Genomic DNA, 27,471 nt, shown 5'->3' on the forward strand with positions numbered 1-27,471 from the left:
CCCACTAGAATGAGGCAATCTCGGGTAGTAAAGAATATTTATTAAATCTTTATTACATTGTTGTCAAAAATGAACAGAAGATTTATTTGCAAGAAAATGCATACAATAAAAAAACAAAATAAGTGCCTTTCCCCAATTTATGTAAAGGAGATAAGCATGTTGCCGGATAAGAGTTCATATAGTTAGTTTAAACACAAGGTACCGTGCTGTGACGAGGCTGTTATATGAAAAAACAGTGCACAGTATTTTCAGTTTACAAAACCCTGGTTAGCAAGAAGATGCCAAGAAGGAAATAAACTCTCTTAATAAAACCATTTAATAAAAAGGAAAAGGATTAGTTCACCGTTTTTCCACATTGGGATATAAAAATATCAGCAATCCGATCTTAATTTAACAAATATACACGAATGTTTGGTCTATTAAATAATTTTAGTTAGGTTCTATGCTACTAACAATGCATCATTTCATACAAGGTTCTATAAATCCAGCCCCATTTTAATGGGAGATTTTTTTAAATCATGTTTCAAAAAGAAAAATGTGGAACTGTCTTTTTGTAGTGGCACTTTACTTTGGAGAGAATCATCACGGCCTGTACCTGTACGTAGTCAAATATAGTCAAGCATGAGTTAAAAGTTAATTTAAGGGCATGTGAATCTCCAGACGCATCTATGAAATGATGCAGTTCTTGCCCTTATGGCCCCGTTTTTTAGGTTTGGTCCGTGAGCCGTATACAGGCGATAATGCCGTTACGCGAGTCTGCCGGTCTTCTGTGTAATAATGAAAACTCTGGGACCTAGGTTTGGGAATGGGTTTCCCTAGGAAGAATCCCTCTTCCTCAGACTCTGAGGATGAGGAGGAGCACGTGGAACACCAGTCGTCTTCATCTTCATCGTATAAACAGTGAGCGCGGTCCATTTGGACCATACTCTGTAGTGCGTAGTCCGATGAGGTTTGGTGGTAAGGCCTGTGTCCGGGAGAGTTCAGGAGAATTCCTTTCTTGGCCTCTGGGATGCTAGTCGTTATCGGAGTCTCGTAGTGCAATTCTGTCTGCTGTTGGACTGACAGGTGGAGGGCATTTTCAGAGCATGTTTTACGACTTGGTCGGTGTCTGCGGTTATGCCGGTGATGGCTGAGGCGTCTTTGTGACTCCTCCATGTGGTAAGTACGTCTGTGTGTCCTCTCACTCGTTGGAGGCGGTTGCGTATGTTTGTAATATCCGTTATCTGCAACGTCTTCAGAGAACTTCACCTGTTGAGGTCGGGACTGGGACTGGGACTTGGTCCTTCTCAAAACAGGGAGATGCAAAGGAGAAGGTGGCTCCTCTGAGAGACAGGCTGGAAGTTCTTCTTCTTCATCCTGCTCTCCCTCATCTTCTCCTAGTATCTCCTCGTTGTCAAGCAAGGAGTTCAGGCTCTTCAGGGAATTAGCACTCCTGTGTAGCATGGATGAGTTCAAGGTGCCCATATTGCTCATTTTATCACACTCATCCACCTCCTGCTGATTGAGGCTTTGGAAGGAATAGGTGGCATGTCGGTCTTTGCTATCTCTGTCCACTGAGGCTCCTGAAAAAGAGTAAAGAAAAAAAGTCAAATACTGCTGACTGTAGCGCCAGATAGCTTATTTTTAGAATATCTGTCAGTTAGTCCTGAAACTTTTCACTGCTGCTAAAGCAGACCCTTACCTGTGATGTTTGAGAGGGCTAGAGAGTCCATGGAATCGCCTACGTTCTGCTCAGCTTTCCGTAGCTCATCGGTAATGCACTCCAAAGAGTCATCATACCACTGCCTGGGCTTTGACCAAAAGCCAGCCCCTGCTCCTTGGTCTAGCTCCAGTTCCTGTATCTTCCTGGCACTGGCTGGCCCTGGGTGACTTCCATAGGCAGAGTCTCCAAGTCCATCCTGAGACTGGGTCCAGTAAATAGCTGTGTGATGCTTTTTACTGGCCAGATTATGGGCACCAGTCTTCACGTCTTGCTTGGCTCTGTTGGAGTCCAAGTCTGTCAGCATCCTTTGCTCACCCTGCCTAGTGTCCTCCGCTTGCTGGAAGACTCCCCGGTCACCAAACTTCAACAGCAGTTGCGTCATATAGTCCTCATGCTCAGCCCACTCTTCAAGAGGGTCTTCTGCAGGTTCCTGCTCCTCCCTGCCCCTCCAAAAGCTATCCTCTGCAAAAGTGAGGCGCTCTAACTGATGACACATGGTCTCGGATCTGTCTTCTTCACAAAGGCTTGGGCTTCTGTATTCTGGTGATGGTAAATAGAGCTGTGTCTGTTTGTACCGGCCTGTTGGCCGGCTGCTCTTGCCCATTCGCACGCTGCGTTGGGACTCCCGTGACCTGGCAGACTGGAAGGCAGAATCAGACGAGTCGGAGGCATGGGTATCTTCACCAAGGCTGCAGGCCTTGGAGCAATAGATCCGGCCTTCCTTTGGAAGGAAAGGGCAACCGAGGAGAGAGGTCTTGCACTGGGCACAGCAGAAGCACTTATCTGTGGCATGCCAATGTACACCCTCGTATGTCATCTGAGCGTGGTCCACTCCTGAGAAAGAACAGAAAGTGTAAATAAACATCAAGGTGTCTAATTCTCAGATGTTTCGCCATAGTTATTAAACGCGATGTTAGATGAAGCAATTAGACTTTTATTTACCGATGTTTTCCCCACAGGCCTCGCAATACTCTGCATAAAGAGACTCGAAACAGCCACAGCAGAAGGGACGGCCATCCTTCATTATATACCGCTGTCCTCCCAAAACTGTCTCGCACTCGAAACAAGAGAAGTGATTCATGTGCCAGTGACGACCTTCAGCCTCCGTGCACTCGTCCGCAAAGATGATCTATGAAAAAGGTTCATATTAGATACACATTCATATTAATCTTCTCCCTTGGAAGAATCAAGGATCCACCTAGATGTTTCTAACTGGAATAGTTGATGGCTTACCTCATCACAAGCCGAACATCTTGGCTTCAGCAGTTCGGCGTGATGCCTTCCACAGTAGATCTTGCCGTTGTGGTAGAAGTAGATGAGGTCAACCAGAAGCTCATGGCAGGTAGAACAGCTGAAGCATGCTGGGTGCCAGCAAGGTCCAGAGCCAGCCCTGGAGGCAAACACTGCCATTTCTCCCCCACTGATGTTTTCTTTACACTGCAATTCACATCACAAACTTGTGAGACTTCCTGCGAGTAGCCAAAAGCTGCACGCTTACTACAAAATTGAATGTTTACAAACACACCGGTCAGTAAATAAAGGATTAGACTTTTAAAATAGCTTTTGTTTGCATGCGTGAGGAAGATACATCAAATTTCATTCCCCATAACTCTTTTATCCTTTCAAGTGGCCTTCTCTAACTCAGTGGCGCATGACCAAGTACAAGGCCACAAGTTACTGTTGCTGCCACAGTATATGTTTCACAGCTGTTTCCCATTATTAAAACTTGGCCTTGAAAACAGGAGTGTTGAGTATCAGAAAAGACAGAAACTGGAGCCTACAAGACTATCAACATGGCCCCTGCCATATCATATGTGACAGCTCTCGATGAGACACATTTGTTGTTGAGATTAAAAGTGCTGGGCGAGTTTAGGAGGTAGAGTGATATAACAATAGACTGCGCACGACTGATAAAAAACCCCAGCACCGATGGTCTTCATATCACAAGCCTAAATGTGGCCATTTCTTCTGTGGACAGCTTGTATGGGAAAAGACAGCATCTGAAGACCATCTTTAAGCCACACTCTGCTCGTTTGTACAAGCTGTCACCAAGGACGTTTATTTTTACAGCCATAAATGGTACACTTTTCCTCTCCAAGGAATTTTGTTCATGCTTAGTGTGATATTCTCTTTTCGTAGCTAATAAAGCAACTTGACAGGAGAAGCACAACACATTCTTAACCTCTAGTATAGTGTATGTTTGTCAAAGGTTGTACCATGTAAAAAGCAGCTTATTAGAAAATTATTATTTAAAGAGTTAATTATAATAATTTAGTCTAATTAGTTAAATGACTAATATTATAGTATATAGTTATAGTGCATAGCTCTGTATATTAATAAGGTATTGTACATACATGTTCACAGATGGTGTGCTGCTGCAGAGCTCTAGGTAAAAGTCGGGGAGTTCCTCTGCCCAGTGCCTCTTTCTTCCTCTGCATGCTGAACATGTGCAGCTCCCTCCTCTCTTCCTCATTGAGTGACTGGCAATATCGGATCTGAGATGAAGGGAAAGGGAGACGGTTTATTTCAGATCAAAAACAGATGAGTAAAAAAAAAGTCTCTTTGCCCACAAAGGAAAAACATCTTGACAACAGTGAGTGAAAACTTTTTGATGGTGTTTTTCTCTCGCTTTTCAACTCTGTATTAGCAGAGCGGGAAGGTATACAAATCAAGCCCAGTGTTTATATAAAAATCCAACAGAATGATAAAAAGAAGAGCAGAGGCAAACAATGAGGTCTGGTTGGCAGCACGCAGGAGTAAATAGCAACGTCACACATAAAGGCTCTCTAAGCACTGCTTCTAGCTGTGAAACACTGGGAATGTTCTGGACCTGTGTCTATAGACCAATTATGCCAGGAATTCTCAGTGGTATGAAGCAGAGAGTCTGACAGCAGACCTCATAAACGTCACCATGGGAAATGATTTATTGTTCAAGGCCACATTCGAGGGGAAGGCAAAGAAACCCTCTGTAATGCCATTTCTCTGCAGAAATGGTGACATAAGGATGACCCACTTAGATAATTAGACACACATTTACAACAACATTCAGCACACTTGGCCACACTTGGAACTGAGCAGCATGGAAATATCAAATGTAAATATCTGAGTAGTTTAACAACATCATTCTTGAAATCTGACTATGATCAATACCTCATTGTCATGAGGAGGGAGCTGGTACAAAAGCTGTCTGATCCTATGTTTCTCTCCAGGGCTGTTCACGTAAGGCACCTTCTCCTCTGGCAAGCAGGAAAAGTAGAGCTGGACCTGAGGAACAGGGAAACAAGATAGAGAGGGGGAGTAGGCATTAGTGGGGGCTTTCAGCAGCTGGGGGTTGAAACAACACCAGCATCCATCAGTCCTATGTTATTTAGGCTGTCATATAAGCTTCCTCCAATTGTCTCCTGAACAAGGGGGCATGGGGTATATCATTTGCTCATGTAAAGCAGTTTAAACATCAGCAATTGTCAGCAGTGACCCTGAAGGATATTTATGGGGCAGGGACCATTTAAAGGCGGATTTAGATGCCTGCTGGAATGCTCCCCATCTGAGTGTCACTCTCATGCTGAATGACGCCTGTTAACTCCGCAGTTGTGTGTGGGTAGTGGTGAAGGAGTGGTGTCATACAAATTGCTTATAAATCCCTTGTCAAGCATTACACATAAAACAATTTCAGTTCGTCTACAAAGCATCAAAAATGGACCAGTCCCTCCCTGCCTGGTGAACAAAACCTGATCCGTACCATCAAGTTTCAAATACGGCTAGCTTCAAGCCACCATCCTTCAAGACATGTCTCTTTTATTGCATCCGGATGATGGATCGAACTTTGAGACTGAAGACCCTGAAGACTTTTGAAGAAGAGCCTTGGAATGAATTATCTCAGCAATACATATGTGTCATGTATTGTGCTTCTTATAGCTGGGTATTAGCACTGACTTGTTTCTGGTCACTAAGGGTAACTTTAGACTTTAGCCCAGAGGTCCTTCACCCTGTTCCTGGAGCAGCAACCGCACTCATATTTTCCAAATAAAAGACCAACTCTGACTGAACACCTCCATTTAATCCATCCACTTCATTTGTTGGATCATTTGTGTTAGATTTGGGATATCGCTGCATTCTGCAGGAGATGCTTTTACAGAGCTCCTGTAGCAGGACTGGTGACCACGACTCTAGCCTGTTTATACTAGCTTGGGACACATTTTAGGACAATGAGAGGAAAAAAAGCTATGTCAGCCAGCTCTTGCTGCACCCTTATTCACTTTTACAAAGGAAGAGGAGATGAGGGGTTAGAAAAACAGTTATGCAGCTCAATTCCAAGCCTTCATTCTTATTCTATTCCCCTTCTCCTTCTAGTGCTCTTCATTGCTTCCATGTGTGTTGTAAGATGCCCGCCCACCTTGCTTTGGGAAAGTGCCATGTAGCCTCTGGACATGGGTTCGACTCTGTTTGCTGACTGCACGCAGCGGGAGTAGAAAGGATCTCATCTTAATAGTTGTACTGTGGTGCATGCAATGCCTGAACCACACAAGTCCAAGCCTGACACTCAGCACTCATTAACTGCTATGTTGCCATGACCAGTTTTTTCCATCTTCTCTAAAAATTATTTCTTTTCCTTAGTGGTTCAAAAGGGCTAATCGACTAGGCTGGTCTGCTGTTGAGCTTATAAATAAGAAGAGGCCTACAGCAAACCTTATAGCTTACTGCTTCTATATGGCCCAAGAGGAAAATAGCTTTTTTAGCCTAATAAACATTTCTAGAGGATCAAAGCCATGAGAAGACAGATCATTTTTGCTGACACTGAACTATTTTTAGATGCAAGGCATTAGGCCTAAAGCCGGCGTATGGCAGTAGTTTGTTTAAGCATTTTGCCACGGATGACTTCACTCACTTGGGTCAGTTTCTGCAGTGAAATGCCTAAAACATTCTCTGCAGCAAAGAGCTCGACATGGACGACAGGAATACTGTCGGAACTGGGTGGGGGAGTGTACTGATTCCATTTCTACATGCATCCTTACTTTAATGCCATCTTAATTCTTAATACGGCCTTCATAAGGCCATAATGGTTGTCCCTGAATTCACCCAGGTGGATCATTGCAAGCTGTTGTGCTTATTTCAGCCGTATCTTCCTCGAAAGGGGAGTCTAAAGCTCTTTTCTGCTGGAGGATATGTGTGCCATCATATCTAATTGGGCAGACCTATACCTAGGCAGATTTCTGTATTTGCTCTGGGTGTCAGAAGCAATTTACCATATATGGGCAGGCCAGTTGAGAGCAGTACTGCAATTGGGAAATGCTCATTAAAAAAAGTGCATGGCCAATTAGTGCTGTATCGTCAGGCAGAGCTAGACTGACACTCGTAGGATAACTGGGAGCTTCTAGATCTGTTTAGAATTAAAAATGCAGTCTAAACCCTCAAATCTGAGGGAGTTTATGATTAGTAGCACTTACACTCTAAGCACACTTGTCTGTTTTTTATCACTTCCTACATTGGGGTGATGGTGTGCATTCTGCAGTACAGGCCTACATTCTGTTAGCTAATCCTCTCACTGCCTGGAAGTTTAAAAACTGGAGCTTTCAGCTCTTTTGGGGAATGTTTTAAATTTTATTGGCCTTCTGTTTTATTTCACCACTTATACTCATAAATGAACTTCAAACGCAGCACAGACTTACGTAATGGTGAGATACAGAGCATTTCTCAGCTAATAGACAGCATACACCAGGGCCACACCACCATAATGCAATTTTATTGCAACTTATAATTACTATATGCAAAACACCCTTGGTTAATCTAAGCAAAAGGATGATCACAGCATTTGATTGGTTAAAAGGCTCTTGTCCATATATCCATAATCAGTATTATACCGGCCACAATATGTTACGCAGCTCTAACGTGAATAGTCTTAAATGAGCCATCCTCACCTGGTCAGGTCTCAGGCCTGGAGGGACCCATGTGTATTCCTCCAGAGCGCAGCCAGAGTCATCGTCAGAAGTGGAACTCCTCTGGAAACCAAGCGCGATCTTGGTACCTCGTGGTTCCATGTCCAGCGTCCTGGCAAAAGGCTGGAACAGCGATGCAGACTCCAGACTCATCCGATTTGGGCACTATTGAAAGACACACAACAAGAGGATTGTTTATTCTCAATGAATGTAATTTACTCACTAGCTTCAGTAAATAGAACACACAACACATGGACTGTTTTTCTTATCCACTTGGGCATTGTGATGGAGACTGTCCAGCGAGTAAGATTGCAGAAGGATTACATTCGGAAGTCTTGGCTTGTTTTTCTTGTTTGCCATTCACACAAAGACTTTGCTCACAGATAAGATATGAAGGCACACATGAAGAGAGATTAAACACTTTTGTCTCTTTCAGTCTTTTTCTTATCTTCGTACTGAAGGAGCACAGAGTGCTCTCTGTCAGATAAACAAAGCCTTGGGCCTCAGGTGTTGAAAAAGACACTTCTGTTCCATCCAAAGCCTTTGATTTGCAAATGAGCTCAGTACAGTGTTTCACAAGACCTCTTAGGGCCGGTCAAAAAAAAAAAAGCGCTCTTAGCACAAAGTGCTAATCACAATATCAGTGACATATGATATCATATCATTTCTTAACTGTCTTGCAGAAATATCTGCAAAAGTCCTCAAACTTATTCTCGTGTCAGCAACACGTAATTTTTAAACCCCCAAGTTGACCCCAGTGCAACTGCCCTTCCGTGACCCGAGTGAAATGGAAATGCAAATTCTGCTGAACACCATCTACCTCATTTCCTAGCTCACTGCTTCACAACCACATTACCGCATTCGGATATAAATGAGGTCATCAGATAGGGCAGTATATAATCATATATGGAACCTTTGCACTAAAGCAGTTGGAAAGGAACAGCCCTGTCTAGGCAACAAGCTTCAAAATACAAAGTAAACTGGTAAGCATGGCAAGAATTTGAAGAGAGTTTGAAGATCCTTAAAAAAAAAAAATGAACTAGTATTCAATCTTAGAGCACCCCACCAGTTCATGAATGCGCCTTATTACGTCAAAATGAAAATGGCACTTACATAAATTTAAGAGTGCTTATTTGACCCTCTAATTTAAAGAGCTGCCTCTCTTAAGCATGAACCTCTCTCCGCTTGCCTCTCTCTCTCTCTCCAGTGTGTAGGAAGCGGCCACAGTGAATTCCACAGCCAACATATACAGGCACTCACGTTACACCTTGTCACTCTCTGGCACCGACACAATGTGTGGCTTTGTGGCAAAACAAAAACAGGGCCGCGCTCTCTCCCCTGCCCCGCTCTCCAAAGCGCAGGCACCGCAGGAAAGGGAACATTAAAGGGAGGGCGTCTTCTAAAAAAGAGTCACAACAACTGTGCAGCGTAAACACCTTCCAGATGTGGAGCTGCAATTTGACTGGCACATCTGAGGAGGGTGAAAGTGCTCAGCAGAGGCCAGGAAATGCTTAGTCAAACAGAAAGCACTTAGAAAATCAACACACCTCCATATCGGCTTAATGCGCCCTGCACCTAAAGCAGATATCAAACAAACCCCGGACTCCACAGCCGCTGTGTCAGGAGTTAATGTTCCCCAAAAGGAAACCATACATTTGGTTGACTGTGGCTAAAGCAGAATGAGTGGTCTAAGGGCGACTTTGAGTCCAAAATTAACAGAGTCACTGCAACTCTACAAGATATATGATAATTTAACTATATAGACAACCAACTTATATTATACTAGGGTAATAGCAGCCTAGTAAAGCAAAACACATTGATGGATTAGATCAGTGGGGCACACTGGTCAAAAGGCTCGCCCTGATGTGTTGTTCTAAGGCCAAATGGGCTCATCCTGCTGATATCAAAGAGAAAGACAGACCACCAACAAGCAATTCTAGGGATCTGTGTGTGTTTCAAGAAGAGGACAAACTCCCATACTTTCTCACTCCCACTACAGTATCTGACAGACAAATCAGGCATCAATCACTTCAGGATTTGGCTATGTCCTATCCTACCTAACTCCAAGTTCATCTTTGCCTCTAATATCAAAAGTGGACATTCTAAACTTTCAATTAGTGCCACGTTTGACTGTGACTTGACTTTTATGAGACGTTTTCATTAGACGTTTTCATTCGTCTTTTTATGGAGGAAGACAAATCAATACAGAATGTACTTATAATTAACCATGAAATAGAAATATAACATTGAAATAATACATAAAAACAACAGTGATAACCTCAAGCAGCAAAGGGTTAATATCGCATTCAAAGAGGAGTCGAAAACTCCTCATACTTTCACGTCTACGGTCCCAGTTCACACGGTACTCAGCACAGGACTTACCTCAGTATAATGCATGTTAGTAACTCCAATAATTTTCTTCTACAGCAAGTGGTGGAGGCAGGCCCAGTTAGTACAAAGCATGCTCAAAACCTAAAGAAGGCATCAGTACTCTTCTGAATTCAACTTCAACTGTCGGTTATCAGCAGCCGTCAGAATCCTTCATGTTCGGCGGTTAAATATTTGAACGTGGAACAGTTAACCAAGCCTGCTTTTTTGTCTCTCTTGCCTCTGTATGTGTGTTGTGTGTGGCTCCAGCATCTCTTGCCCTAGTAAGTGTAAGACCCTGGAGCCAGCCCCCTCTCACTCTAGCCCTCCCACTGCACTTCAAACACACACTCCAGCCTAGCACCCCCCCTATCACACACACACACACACACACACACACATATACATACACACACACACACACACACATACATATACACACACACATACCAGCACACATACACTCACATAAATTCCTACTGTCAGAACTGTCTACATATAAAGGTGACAAGCCCCCCTTGAACTGACAGATTTTACATTTTTGTTGCTGAAGGATCAATTAAAATGCTTAATTCATATATATATATATATATATATATATATATATATATATATATATATATATATATATATATATATATATATATGTGTGTGTGTGTGTGTGTGTGTGTGTGTGTGTGTGTGTGGAGGGCCCCAGACAACACATGGAAACGATGAGATAATATATTGGTCTACAATATATATTAAAGCAATGAGATAATATACTGAGGCCACAAATACATTATACACTAAATACATTATAGCCAGATGATACTGTATCTTATTAAAAACAATCACCATCTCACTTTAGGAGCTTGAATGGTATGTTTGTAAGAGTGTTAAGGTATAAGCTTGTCCAGCAGAATGCTCTAAGCCTCAGCAGTTTGCAAAAGTGTCTCAGATCATCTAACTCTGGTGGTTTAAAGTACACACAATTACATTTATGACGCTATTTTGGATCGTGTTTATGACTATTGGTGAAACACCACAAAGTATTTTATATCAGTGGTCAATGGAACTGAAACGCCTGTAGTTGTTTAGTTCTCACGAGTGCTCAGTGACATTTCCATCAGCCCCTCCCTCTTCTGTCAGGCCCAAGGGTGTTAATAGTGACAATGGCCCCTCCAGCTCATTTCTCTCCTCTACACTTCAGCCTCAGTCTTCTTATTGTGATCAGTCATTTTAAATGCGTGACTCTCACAAAGGCCCTTCTTTTCAGAATACTCATAATAACAATGAAATAACCAATAACAATGATATCCACATGCAAAACCCAACACATATACGCCTCAGGCCCAAATGTAAGGACCTTGATGATGTATGCTTCTGCCACCAATCACGATATGAACTCTAAAAGGCCTCTCAGTGCTCAAATAAAGTCACATGACAAATGTATTCCCATCATTGTTTCCCAGGACAAAAGCTGCCCTCTGCAATTGCCACGGAGACCAACGCAGAGCACTTTCACACTCTGCGCTAACGTGTCTGAATGTCAAATAAGGCTGTGATCAAAAGCCAGACAGAGCGAACATATTTAGATCAAGCCCAGCTCTAGAACTCCATGTGATCTGATAACATACAGCAGCCTCGGAAAGGACAACATGAACTCGTATTCATGGCAGGGAGACCTGAAATCCAGAAGACCCCAGTCGGACCACATTCACACAATACATGAGCTCCATTAAAGCTCACGAAGATGCTTATCAGGAGCACCTTTGAAATGGGCGCAACTCGTTTCAAGGTCAGACAATCTAGACGAACTCGGTGAACTTCTAGAGATGGCATTCTACATTAATTGGTCCTGCTGCATGAGGTATTTCCGCTTCTAATAAATACAATAAAAAAAAAATAAACACAATTTTAGATTAGTGCATGTCTTGAGTGAGAAACCTACAGATCTTCAAACAAAGACGTTAGTGATTTATCTCCATCCACCATGCACACATGTAAATCTGTGTGTGCATTCGTCTAAATGTGTGTTGGATTGATTGGGGAGCACAGCCCTTCCTGTTTCCTTCAAGAACTTTAAAGTTCCAGACTATCAACAGCAGCCTTGCATGGCTACTTCAGCTTTATCTTCAAGGAAGCGGAAGCTACGTGCTAAACACCTAGGGTGGACATCCTTTCCTTCCCATTGTAAAACAGGGTGACCTTCCCCTGCAAAGCCATTATACGTGATAACACATATTTCACCACATTGCCACGCCAATTGACAACTGCTTAAGAATGGATGCTGTCCTGTTGCATTCACATGTCAGTGCTATCTAACTAATGAGGCTTTTTTCCACCAACCTTTGACCCCTGCACACACCCTGAGTTCCCTCTGCTCATCTCTCTTGAACTTTCAATTCAAACCTCCTGGTGTTCATGCTTGGAACCACCATGCCCTCAGAAAAAGAGCACATAGACGATTCACAGACACTGCACTACTTCTACTTATTACACTAGAAATGTGCGTCTGTGGTATAGAGAAGTTCATAATGCAGCTGAACAGAGAAGAAGCCTATTTTCTATATGAAGTTCTATTCACACTGTTAAAACCAGCATCCTATATACCACTAAAAAAGCCTCAATCCACTTCTCGGGCATCTCTGTGAAGTGGTGGTGTATATTGATGTGGTAATGATAAAACACAGTGAGAGTGTGGCTGTTTGTACGTGTTAATTTGCCAGTTAACACAATCACAAGTTTGCAAGTTTGACAGATGTACAACAACTGCTCTAGTGTGATCCTTATTTCTGTAGTTAAACAGCATGAAAGATTTACAGAAGGAAATAAATCTGTTCTCATTACTTGTGTGTTTTGGGCATGCTAAATCCTCTTGAGTACGGAGAAATAATTTTAGGGTATGTGTTCAGAGGACAATTGCAAAACAAAAAAGCAAAATCTCAAAATGTCTGCATAATTAAACCTTAAGATTTGAATAAACCTGTTAATATCCATATACTTAATGAAATAAGGCATTCTATTGAAACCAAGCCAGTAGCAGTGACTGTGGGCTTAATTACAGACAGGCTTAAAGATATTTAACAATGCTATGTTATTGTGTGACATTGTTACTAACACATCGCCTAATGCTGTTTTTCATATATTATATTATATTTGTTATCAATTTGTTGGTGGAAAGGTACATGTAAAGAACCCCTCTTTTGAAAATTAACCTTTTCAAATTTACCACAACATATGGTACAAATGTACCATCAATATTACAAGTTTGAATAATAAATAAAATGGCTATATTTGTGCTATAGACATTATGAATCCCCGTTCCTATCACCACCACTGTAAAGAAATCTACATCTAAAGTCCCTCTAGAATGCACTATTAAACCTTGATGTTCCCTTTTAATGCTCGAAGCACAATCTTCCTAAAACCTAAAAAACAAACCATGCATGCATGGCCTTCACATGTTTTATCACAAAACCTTAAAAACTATAAATCACATGTGAAGCACCTACACCCTTAAAACTGCATAGAACATGTAGAACCACTGAATGATGATTAAACCTATTTGACATAGAACCAGCAACATCACTCTGGCTGTATGCTGTTCCTGTACCCTGGTCTAATCTTGTGTCACGCCTCAATCATTTTTAAAGAAGCCACAAAACTAAACAAAAAAAAAACAGGCCTCATGTAACCTCTATCACACCTTACCTCTCAACAAGTCCAGGCAAACACTCAGACCAGTGAAAATCCAGCTACATCTCCGTCGCACTGTGGCTTTTATCACCTGTTACAATTCAGATCAGCGACCACTGCACAGTTCACACAGCCCCAATGTACGTCCATTAGGAACCTATTCGCACTCCACATTCCCCACTTACTAGCGAAGTCTGAATTTGAATGGGTTTGATGATTCGCACCTGAACGTGGCTCTGTTGGCACGGAATTCACTCCTCTTCATTCATTGCTGCCAGGTGTAAAGTAAAGAGTTGGAGGGGTGGGCCCGTGCTTTTTGCAGCTCTGTGTTAATATTTAGAGTTGCTGAACAGTATTATAACCAGACTTGTGTGAGATACCGGGTTGTAAAATAGCAAGCTGCGTGCCAAGACTTAATAACTGCCAAGGGGTGTTATCAAGACACCTCCGCGACAATAGAACAGGGCCATAAAACCCAATAAAAAAAGCCCAACGTTCCTCTGTAATCACAGCTCTTCATGCCCTTAGAGCAGGAAAAAAAGGCAGAATGAGCTGGGAGGTTCCAGCCTTAACAGCTGTGTGCAGTGACTCTCTGGTGTCATGCACGAGGGTCGTCTTAGCCTCTTAACCTACAGCTAACCCTCTTTTCTGGTTTCATGCAAGAAGAACTAACTCTTACTCTAAGTGTATTACATAAGATTAAACATTCTTAATGCTTTTGGCAGTTGGAAAAAAATAGAGGGTGGAATTAAAGCTTGACTTTTTTTTCATATATCTAGTCTATCTAAAGCTACCAATGAGGTACCAGACTGAAATCTAGACAATGGTATACTCATGAACTGAATTATGCTTAGTGTAGCAAAATAATCCTTGAGGCTCAGTAGTAAGCAGCCTTTAGTTATCCAGCGCAATCAGAGATAAATCATTTTAAATATCTGAGAATTCAGCAGGCCTTACTTAAAGCTTGTGCCATAGTTCTACTAAACAATGCTGTGGGAAAAAAAATAGTCGAAACTTTCAGGTCAATTATAGGCATTATTCTGGACTTTTATGAAAAGAGCGTGTTCCAGCAGAACAAACAGAGATGCATTTATACGTTATCCTCTGTTGGGTAACCTGCTTTCAGCAGAGACACAATAGCAGAAGGAGTATGGCAGATAGCTATGTACGTTGCTAAAGAGGGGAAGCTTCTTTATGCTAGGCCAGGTTCTCTGTCAACACCCACCTGAGGAAGCCCACTGCACAGGAAGACGCACACAAACTCTTTAATTCTCTCCCTTTTTCCTCACCCTCGACCATAAACATCACTCATTCAGCCACAGTCACAGAGTTTCCATACGTGGGTACGTTCTGTAATACTGCACTTTGAGGTATGCAGTGCTACACTCCATTTGATCTGTATGGGCAAGCTGTGTGGTAGAGATGGAGCTATGGGTCAGTGACTGCCTGAGTCTAGCCTTTCATCCCCAGGGCTTCAGCTGCTGCCCCAATTAGCCTGTGTGCCTGCATGTGTGTGTGTATGTGAAGTCATAGAGGGCCCTGTTTCATTAGGGCCCTCCTGGTGGCCTAATTTGATATTGTTATGTATTTAAATTTAAGAGAGCATAGGGTTTGCTTTGACAAAATTGTGCTACTTATACACATTCAGCTGTAGCCAATAGTCTAGCTGCGTTCCAAAGCCTAGACTGCCTGTCTCGGCCGCTGTGTCACAGGACCCTTTGTATACAGCTAGAAATGCAGCACATTCTCTGTGCACATACAATTCTAAGGGAATGAAAAGGCAAAACAAAAAACAAAACCTCTAGAGCAGAGTTTGTTTTAAATTGTTAGTTTAATAAATATAATTCATTTTTGTGAAAAAAAGGAGCAGGAGACAAGACCTTTCTGCTGACGTCACCATGCTGCCCCGTTATACTGTTCCATCTGTGTGACCAATAGGCTTCTGAGTAGGATTCTTCATAGGACAGTCCTACCAAGGACCTGCCCTACCTGGGCTACAGCCAACAACCTGGGCTTTGGAACACAGCTACTGTGTACTCATGCATCTAAATGAGAGTGTGGGTTTCTGTGCATCATAGGCAACACCACACTGAATGACCCCTGATTTATTTCAAACTTTAATACATAATTAACTGGGGCTGGCATAGCTACAACCAGTAGCAGCACTCATTTTGGTTCATTTTCTCAGATAACAGTGTGTCATAGTGTTAAAACCCCACTACTTAAGATGACTTAACAGCTCTAAAAACAGTCTCAAGTTTTAATTATGCTGCTTGCACAATGCCGTCAAAGCGTAATTGTTAGCTACATTAGCCTTGTAGCTCCAGTACAAAACTAAAGAAGCAAACTGGTTTTGGCTGGCAGCCATAGGCTAATAATTTATGTAATCAGATATTGTGATCAAGGCCTATATTATTAGCACACTATCACTTTAATAAGCAGACTATGGAGAGAAGTGTCAGAGGGCCTTACTCCCATGAAGGGGACCACCCAGTGCAATCTTCCCCAGAGCCAGTCCCTCGCAACTAGACATCAGCCTTGCAGAACAGCTTCCATTCCTGCTAATTACAATCATTTAGGCAATTCTGAAACAACAGAAACCATCTGCTCTTAATGAGCAACCTGATGACTCTGATTATTAACAATGCAGGCCCAATGCTCCGCAGTCAGCACACGGAGGAAACCAACCAGACAGGAATGAGTCCATGTCGCTTGTGTTTATGAGCGAGGATGTATTAGGTATTTGGTTGCGAGTGTTTTTGCTAGGTTTTTAGCTTGTTTTTCTTGCTCTTGAGTCAGTATGTATTTGAACTGGATGCTGATGAAGTTACTCTTCTGTTTGTTGTGATCGATTGATCTCTAGGTTCATGACAGATTTTGTAGTGTCTCTTAGGAGATTGCTTGAATCCGAATGAATAATGGTTACACTTTTCTCTAGAGTTTATGGACTATTTATGGAACTAGTGTTATTTTCATGACACAGCAAGCAACTCTGCGCGATAAGTTGCATCACCTCTATTTGGATGATAATTATTGCCTCTCCTTTCCTTGAAGAAAAACGGGGGCTTATGGAGCTGGCTATACAACAGTAATGACACTGTCCCCTGGGGCATGCTGATTGCTCTCCCTTCTCTGTTTCATTACACAACCTAACCACTTTCTCATCATTTATGAACCACTTACATGATATATGCAAGTAAATGATGACCCACCCGACTTGTTTTCAGCTTTCTGACAGGCTGTGCTCTGCCCTGCTTTCGCCACTATATACACAGAGTGTAAAGATAGCAGTGGGGATATTTAACACATTTATTTCCCTGTTTTTGGTCACACTCACAAACTTTTCATCTGTCTCATTATTTCTAACAGCCACATACTTAAAGCTCGCCATGGTAAAACAGTTTCCCATTGGTCTGCAATAGTAAAGGCACAGAATGTAAATGGGTGTACGTGTATGAGTGCATATGGGGGGGGGGGGGGGGATCAGGCACTAGGCCACAGTTTGTTCGATTCAGCCAAAAATGACCATCCTGTGTATTTTGACTGCAAGCAGTTTATTTGTTTGAGTCTGTTCTGCTAAGACCCTTTAAACAAATCTGGTAATCTACTGCAGATGGAACCAGAGAATGAGATAGACCCCCATAGAGAGATGAAGAGAGAGAGCTTTCAGATTGTGTTTAAAAGGGGGACATGGGAATGGAACTTATAATGATCTCTATCAGGTTGTCTCTGAAGATTAACAAGCGTATTGTTGAAAGGTAAAAAGCTTTAGGTCTCCATCCAGATGTCAAATGCCCTGAGGGGGATTCCACACAGCCTTACAGCAATGCATACACACATACATACTGTGAGTGAGAGAGCGAGAGACAGGGAAAGAGAGCGCGGGAGAGAGGGAGAGACATACAGGCAAGCCTTCACATGTTGCATTTCACAGCTGAATGGTTTCAGATAATGAAGCTTGGCCTGATGTAATTTTTTTGGAAGAAAGTAGATGGTCTGGTTTTGGGGGTCATGAATATAAACACACATGGTGCCTCTTTACAATCTCATTACTATGCAAGCAATTAAACTCTCATACTTTTACCAGTGCAAACAAGTATACAATAAAAGCTCTGTTAGGATGTGTCTGCTCTGGAAAGCCCCGAGCATTCGTTAGCAAACCACGACGAATTTATGAGCACGTCTTCCATCCTGCATTTTGCCGATGAATTTATCTGAGCCAATCTGAAAAGTGAAAAGGAGAGGAGACTCTCTTAGAGCTCTATTAGAGCTTTGTTATTATCTTTAATAGGCTACCCTTATCCTGAGAGCGACCCATTTTGGTGGGATTTTACCATACAGTGTGCCTACACTGAACAAAGGCTGTGAGCTCAGTGCAGACAGTAAGACAGTGCAATTGGCATTAATGTTATAACATGAATGCCAACTGCATGAACAATGCTGAATGATGGTGAGAGAAGCCTTTTTTGTTCATCTGTGCTTTATTCTGAAGAGCAGCTTTGATGAGAGATCCAAGTGGAACACAGCATTACATTCAGCCCAAGCGACTGCTTGTTACAGCTAATTCAGTTTAGTGTGCGAGTGTGTGTGTGTGAGAGAGAGTCTGTTCTCGTGATTAGATTTTGGATTGAGCATTGAGACCTCTTTTGGCTTTTTTAGACCTAAGAATGTGAGAACATGCACATGAGAATAATTCAAGAAACTCAACTATAGGAACACACGCCTTCAATAACAAGCACAAGTTACAATGTTTTCAATCAAAATCACAAATCAGTTGTAAGTGAGCGCTTAATTTCAACCGCCCAAAAAAGATGTCCACAATTTCCACTCCATGCCCCCCCCCCATTCATCAAACAAAGTAAAGTACTTCCATTGAGCTAACCTTTGGTGGAAAATTTACCATAGAACTGGGCGATATAGCAAAAATATTATACCATGACAGTCTGACTGAATGAAATAAATTTGCTGCACTACATCCAATGAAACATGCAGCTGATTAGTGTTCTTTAAGTACTGACGAGAACAATACCAAAATGCCCACTTCTAACATACAGTGTTGTCTACAACATGTTATAAAGAGGTGACTATTGACTATGCTTATATATTCTTGGTCTGCACCAAATCATAACAATAAAATCAAAAGGCAAACAGATCATATATTGAATCACCTTTACACTTTGAGCAACACACCCTGCTTCCACCCATTATCACATCTCAAACACACAGCCAGCATAGTATTTGATAACTGTACATCCTACACATTCAAGTAGTGCTATATAGCTTTGATCTGAAGCTACCATATTGTCTCCCTAACCAAACAGTAAGTCATCGTTCACACATAAAGCTGCTTCTCAGCTGTCAAGGCCAGGGTCTGATCAGCTCTGTGGCCGTTATGATGCGGTTATCTCCTCATATCATGGATCTGCTGTGCGTCTGCTGGTCTGTTTGTCTGTGTCTCATCTTAAAAGTGTAATAACAAGGCAGCCCCCAGCAGCCGTCTGCCTGAGAGGTCTAAATCATCGCCCACCATTAATCTCCTCTGTGACACTGCTTATCAAGGGTAATTACCACACAGTCTAATCAACTCACTATTACTCGAGCTTCGAAAAGAAAACCACCGCAAATGCATCACTGTAAAAATACTGATTGGTGGCTCCTGAGTGGCAATGCCTGGGGCCCCAGAGTGCAGATTCACAGCAAGATACTAGTCAGTGTGGGTGTCTGTTAGCTGGTGCAACAGAGCTGATAGAGTCAGTGTTCTCCTCCAAGCATGTTAGTAGTTTAAAAAGATACTTGCTAGTCTTCACTCACCCAGAACTGGTAGCATTATGTGATGGGTAGTCTTAACTAGTGGGTGGGAACTGAATATGACTACAATTGGGGAGAAAATTGTTGTTGATGGTTGTAAGAAAAATAATTACTATCCATTGGATAAATCCTGACCCCCCCCCCTCCACCGATTGTTCAATGGATACAGAAAGTCGAGCATGTTTATGTGATGGAACACATGACTGCCCAGCTACAACTAAAACTACCATAACTGCCATTATTAGTTACATCAGTTAGTTTTTTTTTAGAGTATATGCATATAAATAAGATTTAGCGCTAGCAATAATTTCACGCTGCCTACTGACTGTACAATGTCAACCACAAATCTTTCTCTATCGCTCTACATCTCACCTTTCTCTTACCCCAAATAATGAGAGTCATTCAACCCATTAGACTTCTATAGAGGTAATAAAACAGCTTTCTGCCATTTCCCAAAACATAACACCATATTTTCTTTCTGTTCCTTCTAGCACAAGTCATCTTACCTTGATTTACACAGTAGGTGCAGATGTTTATCGTAAAAAGTCCAAGTTCACCTTTAGTGGAGGCTTTGATTGATTGGGGGCACCAATGGCAGAACGTCTTGTATCCAGTTGCAGCCGTACACCTTTGAGTTCTCTCAGGACAGCCAAAGGCCTGTCTGCCTCCCCTGCGCAGACTTGGCACCATTCACAAGCCCGAGCAGCTAAAGGGCTGCCAAATGTGTCTGCGCCCGCCGCCCGGGCCTGATTTACATAGGCCAGCACACACTCAGCACCTCCCAGCATAAATAGGCCTCTGTGCTGCCTCTCTACTCCCGGCTAGTAAATCAACACGGCTACGTATAAGTGCACACCCCTGGGCACCGCACATCCTGACCACTATGGCGCTGGTGGATGTGGCTTTGGAGTCGCACAATATCCCTCTTACACATGCGCATGCACACACACATACTTGCTCACACAGATATGCCTCTGTCATGTAGTGAACACATTTATTTAAAACCTTTCCAAACCCAGGTGTGTATAAAATATAGTGGGTCTTTAAATGCTGGTGCTAGTTTTTTTAAGGGGAGGCATGTTCTTGAGGATGATGTTTATCAAGATATAAGGTATGGCAGTTGATCCCCTTCTGTCCTTAAAGGATCCCTATAAACTGTAAACTGAATTTCACTCATTTTATTAGAACGTTTGAGCTTTTTTACATTTTTTACACTTTTTTACATACATACATTGTTAAAAATTCAGCACATACCATTCACTCCTCCAGTCCATTCAATCCATATATGAAAAATATGCTGCAAAAACAGCATGTTTACTTATTTACATATCCCCACCTATTCAACCTACCCCATTTCCCCACCCACACATACAGCAGTTATCAGGAGTGTTTCAGCACAATACAGCACAGCCAATCAGAACAGAGATCAGTCAGGTCAGCTGATTAGCCGATCAGTCTCGAAGACAGCAATACAAGCAGCCTGGTTAAGTTGAGGGGATAAAGAAAGACATGAAAGGCAATCAAACAAGCACTGTTTAATAATATAAGACTATTATGTTGCGGATAAATGTATGAAAGTATTCTACCACGCAACAACATTACAACCTCATAGGTTTCAGCGAATAAGTAAGAGAATGGAACAAACGTATGTTTGTTGGAAATGTTAACTGCAGGCTAAAATCATTTACATTCTTATAATAAAATACTTATACAAGAAATACCTCATATTTGAGTATAATTCAAGTGGGGAACAAAATTTGAGAATACCTAAATACCTTCTGGTGTCTCCTTCAATCTACACTGTATAAGATAAATAAATAAATAAATAAATAAATAAATAAATGCCACGCAAAATGAGGAGTGATTACAAACTTTTAAAAGATAGTGTATATATAGAAAGTATAACATTAAAATGGCCCATATTTTTTATATATTTATTATTAGTAGGAGTATTATTTATTTCATACTATATTTATAAATGACCGATGTTTTATCTCAGCACTGAATGATCCATCGCCTTGATGTTCCCTGGTTCGGAAACAAAGCTCAGCTCATTTTGCATCCACTCTTTTTGTGATGTCAGAGAGTCAGCCAATCAGGACAGAGCTAATTTACACACAAGCTAGTACATCAGTCTCAAAAGGTAACAAAACCTGTTAAATTCTAATTGATAATGAGATGAATCCACTAATACATAAACTACACGGAAAACGTAGGATAAGTAAAAAGTCATGGGGATGGAGAAAAGACACATGCAAGTCATGAGTAGAAGTTATGCAATTCAGGACAAAATAAAGCAAAAAAAAACAACAAAAAGAACAGGACAGATCAGACCGCCCCGAGCTGCCACTAGACCCCCCCTGAGTGCTAAAGCTTTCTCATGTGGACCAGAGCCGCAGCAGGAACCAGCACACCAACAACTCATTCACAACATTCCAGTCAGCTGAGGCCGCACTTCACATGGGCTCCTAATGGTTCATGTATTAACCTCCCCTTAACATGTCTCTCAAATCTCAAGACTCAAGTCTGGCAACCTGCCACATGTTCCACTGGCATCACCTGACCGCCCCCCCTGGGTCTGGTTAGCTAACTGGTTTGTCATTGACTCTCATATTCAGCAGCATGGGGTTCACATCGGCCCATTAAGGAGTGGGAATAAGAGAGATGAATGAGCTCATTATGATCAGATATCACACACACACACACACACTAAAGACAGAGGAATATTCAGCACACCACACACCAAATCTGTGAGGAGCTCAGACAGGCTAAGCTTTAACACATCGGTTTAACCACTAGGTGACAGCACCTCCCACATTAACCAGCTACCGCCTTACTAGCTAAATCCCCACAGCTCGTTCAGAACCACGGCTCGGAAAACACGCTCCCAGTATCAAGACGTTTAGAAAATGCTCGAGAAAATAAAAACAATGAAAAGGACAGAGCAGAGACGGTCCAAGAGCCCTTTTTAAGAGCCCAAGTCTCCCGTCTTTTAAACGGCAGTCTTGTGTTGTGAAAGTGAAAAGGTGAAAGGGCATGCTGAAGCAGAGGGACGCGCAGACACAGGCGAGCCTCCTGCGCTCCAGTCAGTGAAATGTCAGCGTTTACCTGACTGACAGGCAGCAGCTGAGTCCACACATCTGCACTCAACACACACTGCACCACGAAAGCCCCTCACACACGGGTCCCACTGAGAACTGAATACTTTAAGCTGCTTCAGCGCCTTAGTTAGCTAGCTTAGTCCGTTCTGCTGCTTTCGTGTCGAAATAGACAAGAGTGTTCAGTCAGCTCTCTGTGTCTCTCTGTGTCTCTCTGACCAGCGCTAGCTATCTAGCTCCTTATAAAGTTAGCTAGCTAACGAACAAACGGGTGACCCTGAAGCACTCAGCTGGTCATTTCAGCTCTGTCACGTCTCAAAGTTTCCACAGGAGAAAAACAAACTTAGCTAGCTAAAACGTTCATACTCACAGAGGTGCGAACCTGCTGCAGTCGTCGAGCAGAGCGTCCCCAAAAGCTACAAAATAATCACCGCAAGTGTCATTTGCTTGAGTCCAGCCGTCCAGTAAAGCACCAGAGAAGCACGTCCACTGTTGCAGCTCGCTAGCAGAGTGGTCAGGATCCAGATAACGCCAATAAATCGCCTACCATAGTGTCTGTATGTGGGAAGACAGTGTGTGGAGGTTTGAACCCCCAGCTGTGGGAGAGTTAGTAGCTCGCTAAACCGCCGCTCCGCTCCGCTCCGCTCGGCTCGACAGTTAAAAGACGCTGCGCGTGCACGGCCGTTAAAAGCCCATCATAGCTCCTCTCCGCCTATTGGCTGCGGGCGCTGCTAGTCCTCCTCCTCTCGCGCTGTAAAATACAGTTACTTCTTCCTTTCCCACCCGTTTTGTCTCCCGCTCTAGGATTGGTTAGTAGCCCTGGTAGGAGACACTGCTAGCCAATCCGATCAGAGGAGGCGTTTCTCGTTAGCGAATCGGACTGCGAGAGGCGCGGTTTGTCGGAATGCGGGTGGGAAAAAGGAACGCCAGCGAAAAGGAACTGATCTCACGTTAATGAAGGTCTGATTTCTTACTACTGAAGAGATAACGGGACGTAAAAGAAGGCGTTTGACAGGAGATACCAGGCATATAATTACTGCATATGCGAATGACAGAAACAACCTGAATAAAATGATAGGGGCTTTCCATCTCTTCGTGACTGACATTGGCATCTCCTGCCCTATACATACACCCAGGCTGTCTGTATAGTGGATAGCACCACTGAGGTGTGGCAACCACCCCCTTATCAAGTCAGAATCAAATAACTGAACTAGTATACCTAGTCCTAGTCTGGACACAATGCAGTTTTCATTTCTGAGTGGACAAGAATGGTGATCATTGTTGGTTCTTTCCATTTGAAGTCCATTAGTGATATTTACTTCCACAGCTAGATCATCTAGTTTTACTTCAGCGTTCAGCTTTCCATCCCTTCTTCTTCTGTCAGATCTGTCAGATCACATTCTGTCTCAGATATAACACTGAATGCTTATCACTTACACACACTCTACGCACTACCCCACTTTATTTTCATTCTGGGAATGTCTTTCATCCTTTTTTCCTTTCTCAAAAACACTTAACCCCCTCATAAAGTGCATGGACGTTAATGGTACTTTAACTGGAAGATGTAAAGAGTAAAAAAACAAAATGAAAGTGCCACGGGAGAGTATTTTTAGCATGATTCTAAAAGGAAAAGACAGCAAAAGTCTACCCTGCCTGCAATCGACGCTGCAGTCTTGGCAGTCTTCGGTTTTGCTGTCTCTTCAGGTTTCATGAGAGAAAGAAGTCACAAGAATGTGTTTTTTTTGGTACATGGTTCAGGACTGAAGGGTTTGTTGGCATGAGCTGAGGACATCACATCATGTTAGAACCATTCCAGAAACCCTGCACGCATATGGATGTTGAATCACTGTCGAAATGACACTCATGTGCTGGATTTCAATGACTATTCGACAGCGATTGTACATTGGCAAGTATGTACTTTCATTGCAACTTGGTCAATGACTGTTTAAGGGCTGTAAAAGGATAAAATGTCATATTTAATTTAATAGTTATCCATTTGTCCAGTTAACCACAGTGATGGAAAAAGCCACAACAAAAAGTAAAGAAATGAACGTCAGCTTCAAAACCAATAGGTTTGCTAACATAAAGTAGAACCTGGTCTGAGCTGGGTTCATACCTCCCCCTACCTCCCCCTAGTACTAGCAAGGCTAAAAGGGGGAAGGTACACTCCAACACATGTAAAGCCAGCCACCGCCTCTGTTGGAAATGCCACAGATGTTGGAGGACAGAGCTGGGTCAACATCGCTTTAAGGGTGATGAGGGGAGAGAGTGCCGTCAACCCATTTGGAGAGAACATGGCCAGTTGTGCTCTCTCTGACTCAGACTGCTGATGGCAAAGCGTCATGGCTCAAGATTCGAACTCACGATTAGACCAAGATTAGGCCGCTGAGCCACCCCGGCCTGTATACTTTCTAACACAACAGCTTTCCCATAATGAAACGTATATATGTCAGTCTTAACACAGTGGAACCTCGGATGATTAACTGTGTACTTGAATGCCATTGCACACTACTAGTGTAAATGGCATGAAGGCCACACTACTAGTGTAAAAGGCATGCAGATTACTGGTTCTGTCTCAAGTTATCCATAGACTTTACGACACATGTCTCATCCCATTTACAATGAGGCACTAAAGGCAAAACTTGTGTTTGCATTTTGGAAAGAACTGGAACGATGGAGCGACTTTCTCGGCTGTCCCTGCTGCACCAGCCACAGATGCTTACCAAACAGTGTCAAGACTGACAATGTAACTTCACTCCAAATCAATGTGTGGCTGATCCAGTCTGGTCTCTCTTTCTTTCAGCGTGTGGTGGTTCAGAGCTTGCTTTGAAAGCGATCCCCTCTCTGTCCTGTGCCAGGCTGATGTGGTCCTGGTTTTTCTTTGCGTATGTGGTCTGAGAGAACACAGCTCGGGAAAAAACAGGAAACCGCAAGCATGGGCCAGGCTGGATACTCAATCAATCCGACACAGAAATCAAACGATGCCAGACAGGAAGGTGATCTGATTACATCCACATTGGGATGTCAGGTTTGCAGAGATATGACCTATTCATCAAGCTGAGCTGTACTGCAATGTGACAAGGGAGGTATGTCACTTGCGTGATGATGCTGTGTGGTAGAGTCTGCCGGTTAACAGATAGCCTTTGGGTCGTGACCCAATAACCTTCATTTCTTGTTGTTTTTTTTTGGGAATGTCTGAGAAGATTTAGACATCTTCCAGATAGCAGGTTCAGATTTCAGTCAGAACCAACCCGAATCTGCAGAGGGGAATACTTTCTTACCACATCACTGAAGTGTCCTCATATGTTTATACTTGTCATCACTGAAGTGTCCTCATATGTTTATACTTGTCCCTTTACCAACGAGAAGGAGAAGAAGAAGCCTCCTTGGTCATAAATCCATGCAGACTGCTGTAGAGTCAAGATTCATTAAGTCTTTAAATAAACACTGGTAAATAAGAATTCTAAACTTTAACCTAAATAGTGTGTTTTATTTTAAATTAAAAACACCAAGGGCTAGTTTCCTGGACATTGTTTAGGTCCACATCCTCTAAAATGGGCTTCTTTAGTAAAGGTTATTGGTCTATAGGCATTTATAGTGGACATACTGTAACCTCTTATAAAGGTTTTTTTAAAGAACCTATGAAAATGGTTCTATATAGCAGCAAAATGATTCTACTATTGTCAATGAACCTAATTATACACTACATTTAACAACTACATTTTAACTAAGATTGTACTATTGTACTATTGTATTGTGCATTGAAAATTGTTTTAGTGTTGGCCTAGCTATAGCTTAATTTACAGGTTAATGAATTTCCTTTTTTAAAGGTTCAGTTACATGTTTTAGTGATAGATAGTTAATATTAATACCTAATTGAAAGTATTAAAAGTTTTCCAAAAAGTAGAGAACTTCTGATACTTTACTGTAGTTACTATTGGTGTTTTGTTGTGTATAAAAGGATGTAATTGGAGTTTTGTTTTTCTTTTTTTTCCTGAAAAAACTATCCAATTTATTTTGCAGCTGTGGCCGACAGCAATTGTTAATCTCTTCGGCAGGCGGCTGTGGTACAGTGGCATTTCTGCCTCAGTGGCAGACTTTTCCATCACACCACCAAAAAACATGGTGTATCTGGTTTTCCTTAATCCCTCTACTGTCATGATATAACTGAATGACTGTTGCCTTAGAACTTCAGTTCAGTGAGTGTTTGCAAACAACACGGAAAAACTGTCCAAAATGTGAAGGATCTAACAGTAGGATCTACTACCCTTAAAGCCTTTCTCAGGAGGAAGGATTAACAACGCATTGGCAAGGTGCGTTGGACCTGTCAGACCTCCATCCATCTGTGCCTCACATTCTACAGACTGACTGCCCTACAGTCTTGCTCAACAACGTCAACAAAGAGTCTGTTGATACTCAGAGCAGAGTCAGTATTATTCTTAGGGACAGATGACAGGGGATCGAGTGATTCACTCCATAGTCTGGCAAGCTCCTGCATATACCCACCCACCCACATAATGAAATATTCACACTCGGCTGTTGAACAACCCGGGGCATTGTTCATGATGCTATGCATTATGACACTACACAAAACATAAATATACATGAATAAAAAAAGATTCCAAAGTCTAATGAGTTATGAGGTATTTAGTGAACGCAAAATATGCACACACCAAGGTTCACCCACACACAGTGATTGGCCTTCTCCTGCCATCCATAATTTGTGTCAGATTGTGGCTAGGGTGTACTTGTTCCTTCTTAATCCCTTTTAGAAAACGCGTTGCTTTGGTTTGCCCCCCCACAGTGGCCACTCCAAAACCGACCTGCTCTAATTAGGCTCCAGTGCTGCATCCGGATAGGCTCCGAAAACAAATGAGACCCT

General features: G+C 42.4%; 1 protein-coding gene across 2 annotated transcripts; it reads right to left on the minus strand.

Moving 5' to 3' along the window:
- Positions 1-20: 20 nt before the first annotated feature.
- On the minus strand, positions 21-23,228 carry prickle1b (prickle homolog 1b). 2 transcript variants are annotated; one of them, XM_072673849.1, is made up of 8 exons: positions 22,960-23,228; positions 7,618-7,800; positions 4,853-4,966; positions 4,057-4,197; positions 2,936-3,139; positions 2,645-2,831; positions 1,682-2,536; positions 21-1,562 (listed from the first exon to the last, which is right to left on the minus strand). In XM_072673849.1, exons 2-8 carry the CDS (start codon positions 7,786-7,788, stop codon positions 667-669), a joined length of 2,568 nt encoding a protein of 855 aa, XP_072529950.1. In that variant the 5' UTR covers positions 7,789-7,800; positions 22,960-23,228; the 3' UTR covers positions 21-666. The 2 variants fall into 2 exon arrangements, with proteins under 2 accessions (XP_072529950.1, XP_072529949.1); XM_072673848.1 differs by lacking the exon at positions 22,960-23,228 and adding an exon at positions 10,018-10,242.
- Between the last annotated feature and the right edge of the window lie 4,243 nt (positions 23,229-27,471).

The sequence above is a fragment of the Salminus brasiliensis genome, chromosome 2 (genome assembly GCF_030463535.1).
Source record: "Salminus brasiliensis chromosome 2, fSalBra1.hap2, whole genome shotgun sequence".
NCBI classification, from domain to species: Eukaryota; Metazoa; Chordata; class Actinopteri; order Characiformes; family Bryconidae; genus Salminus; species Salminus brasiliensis.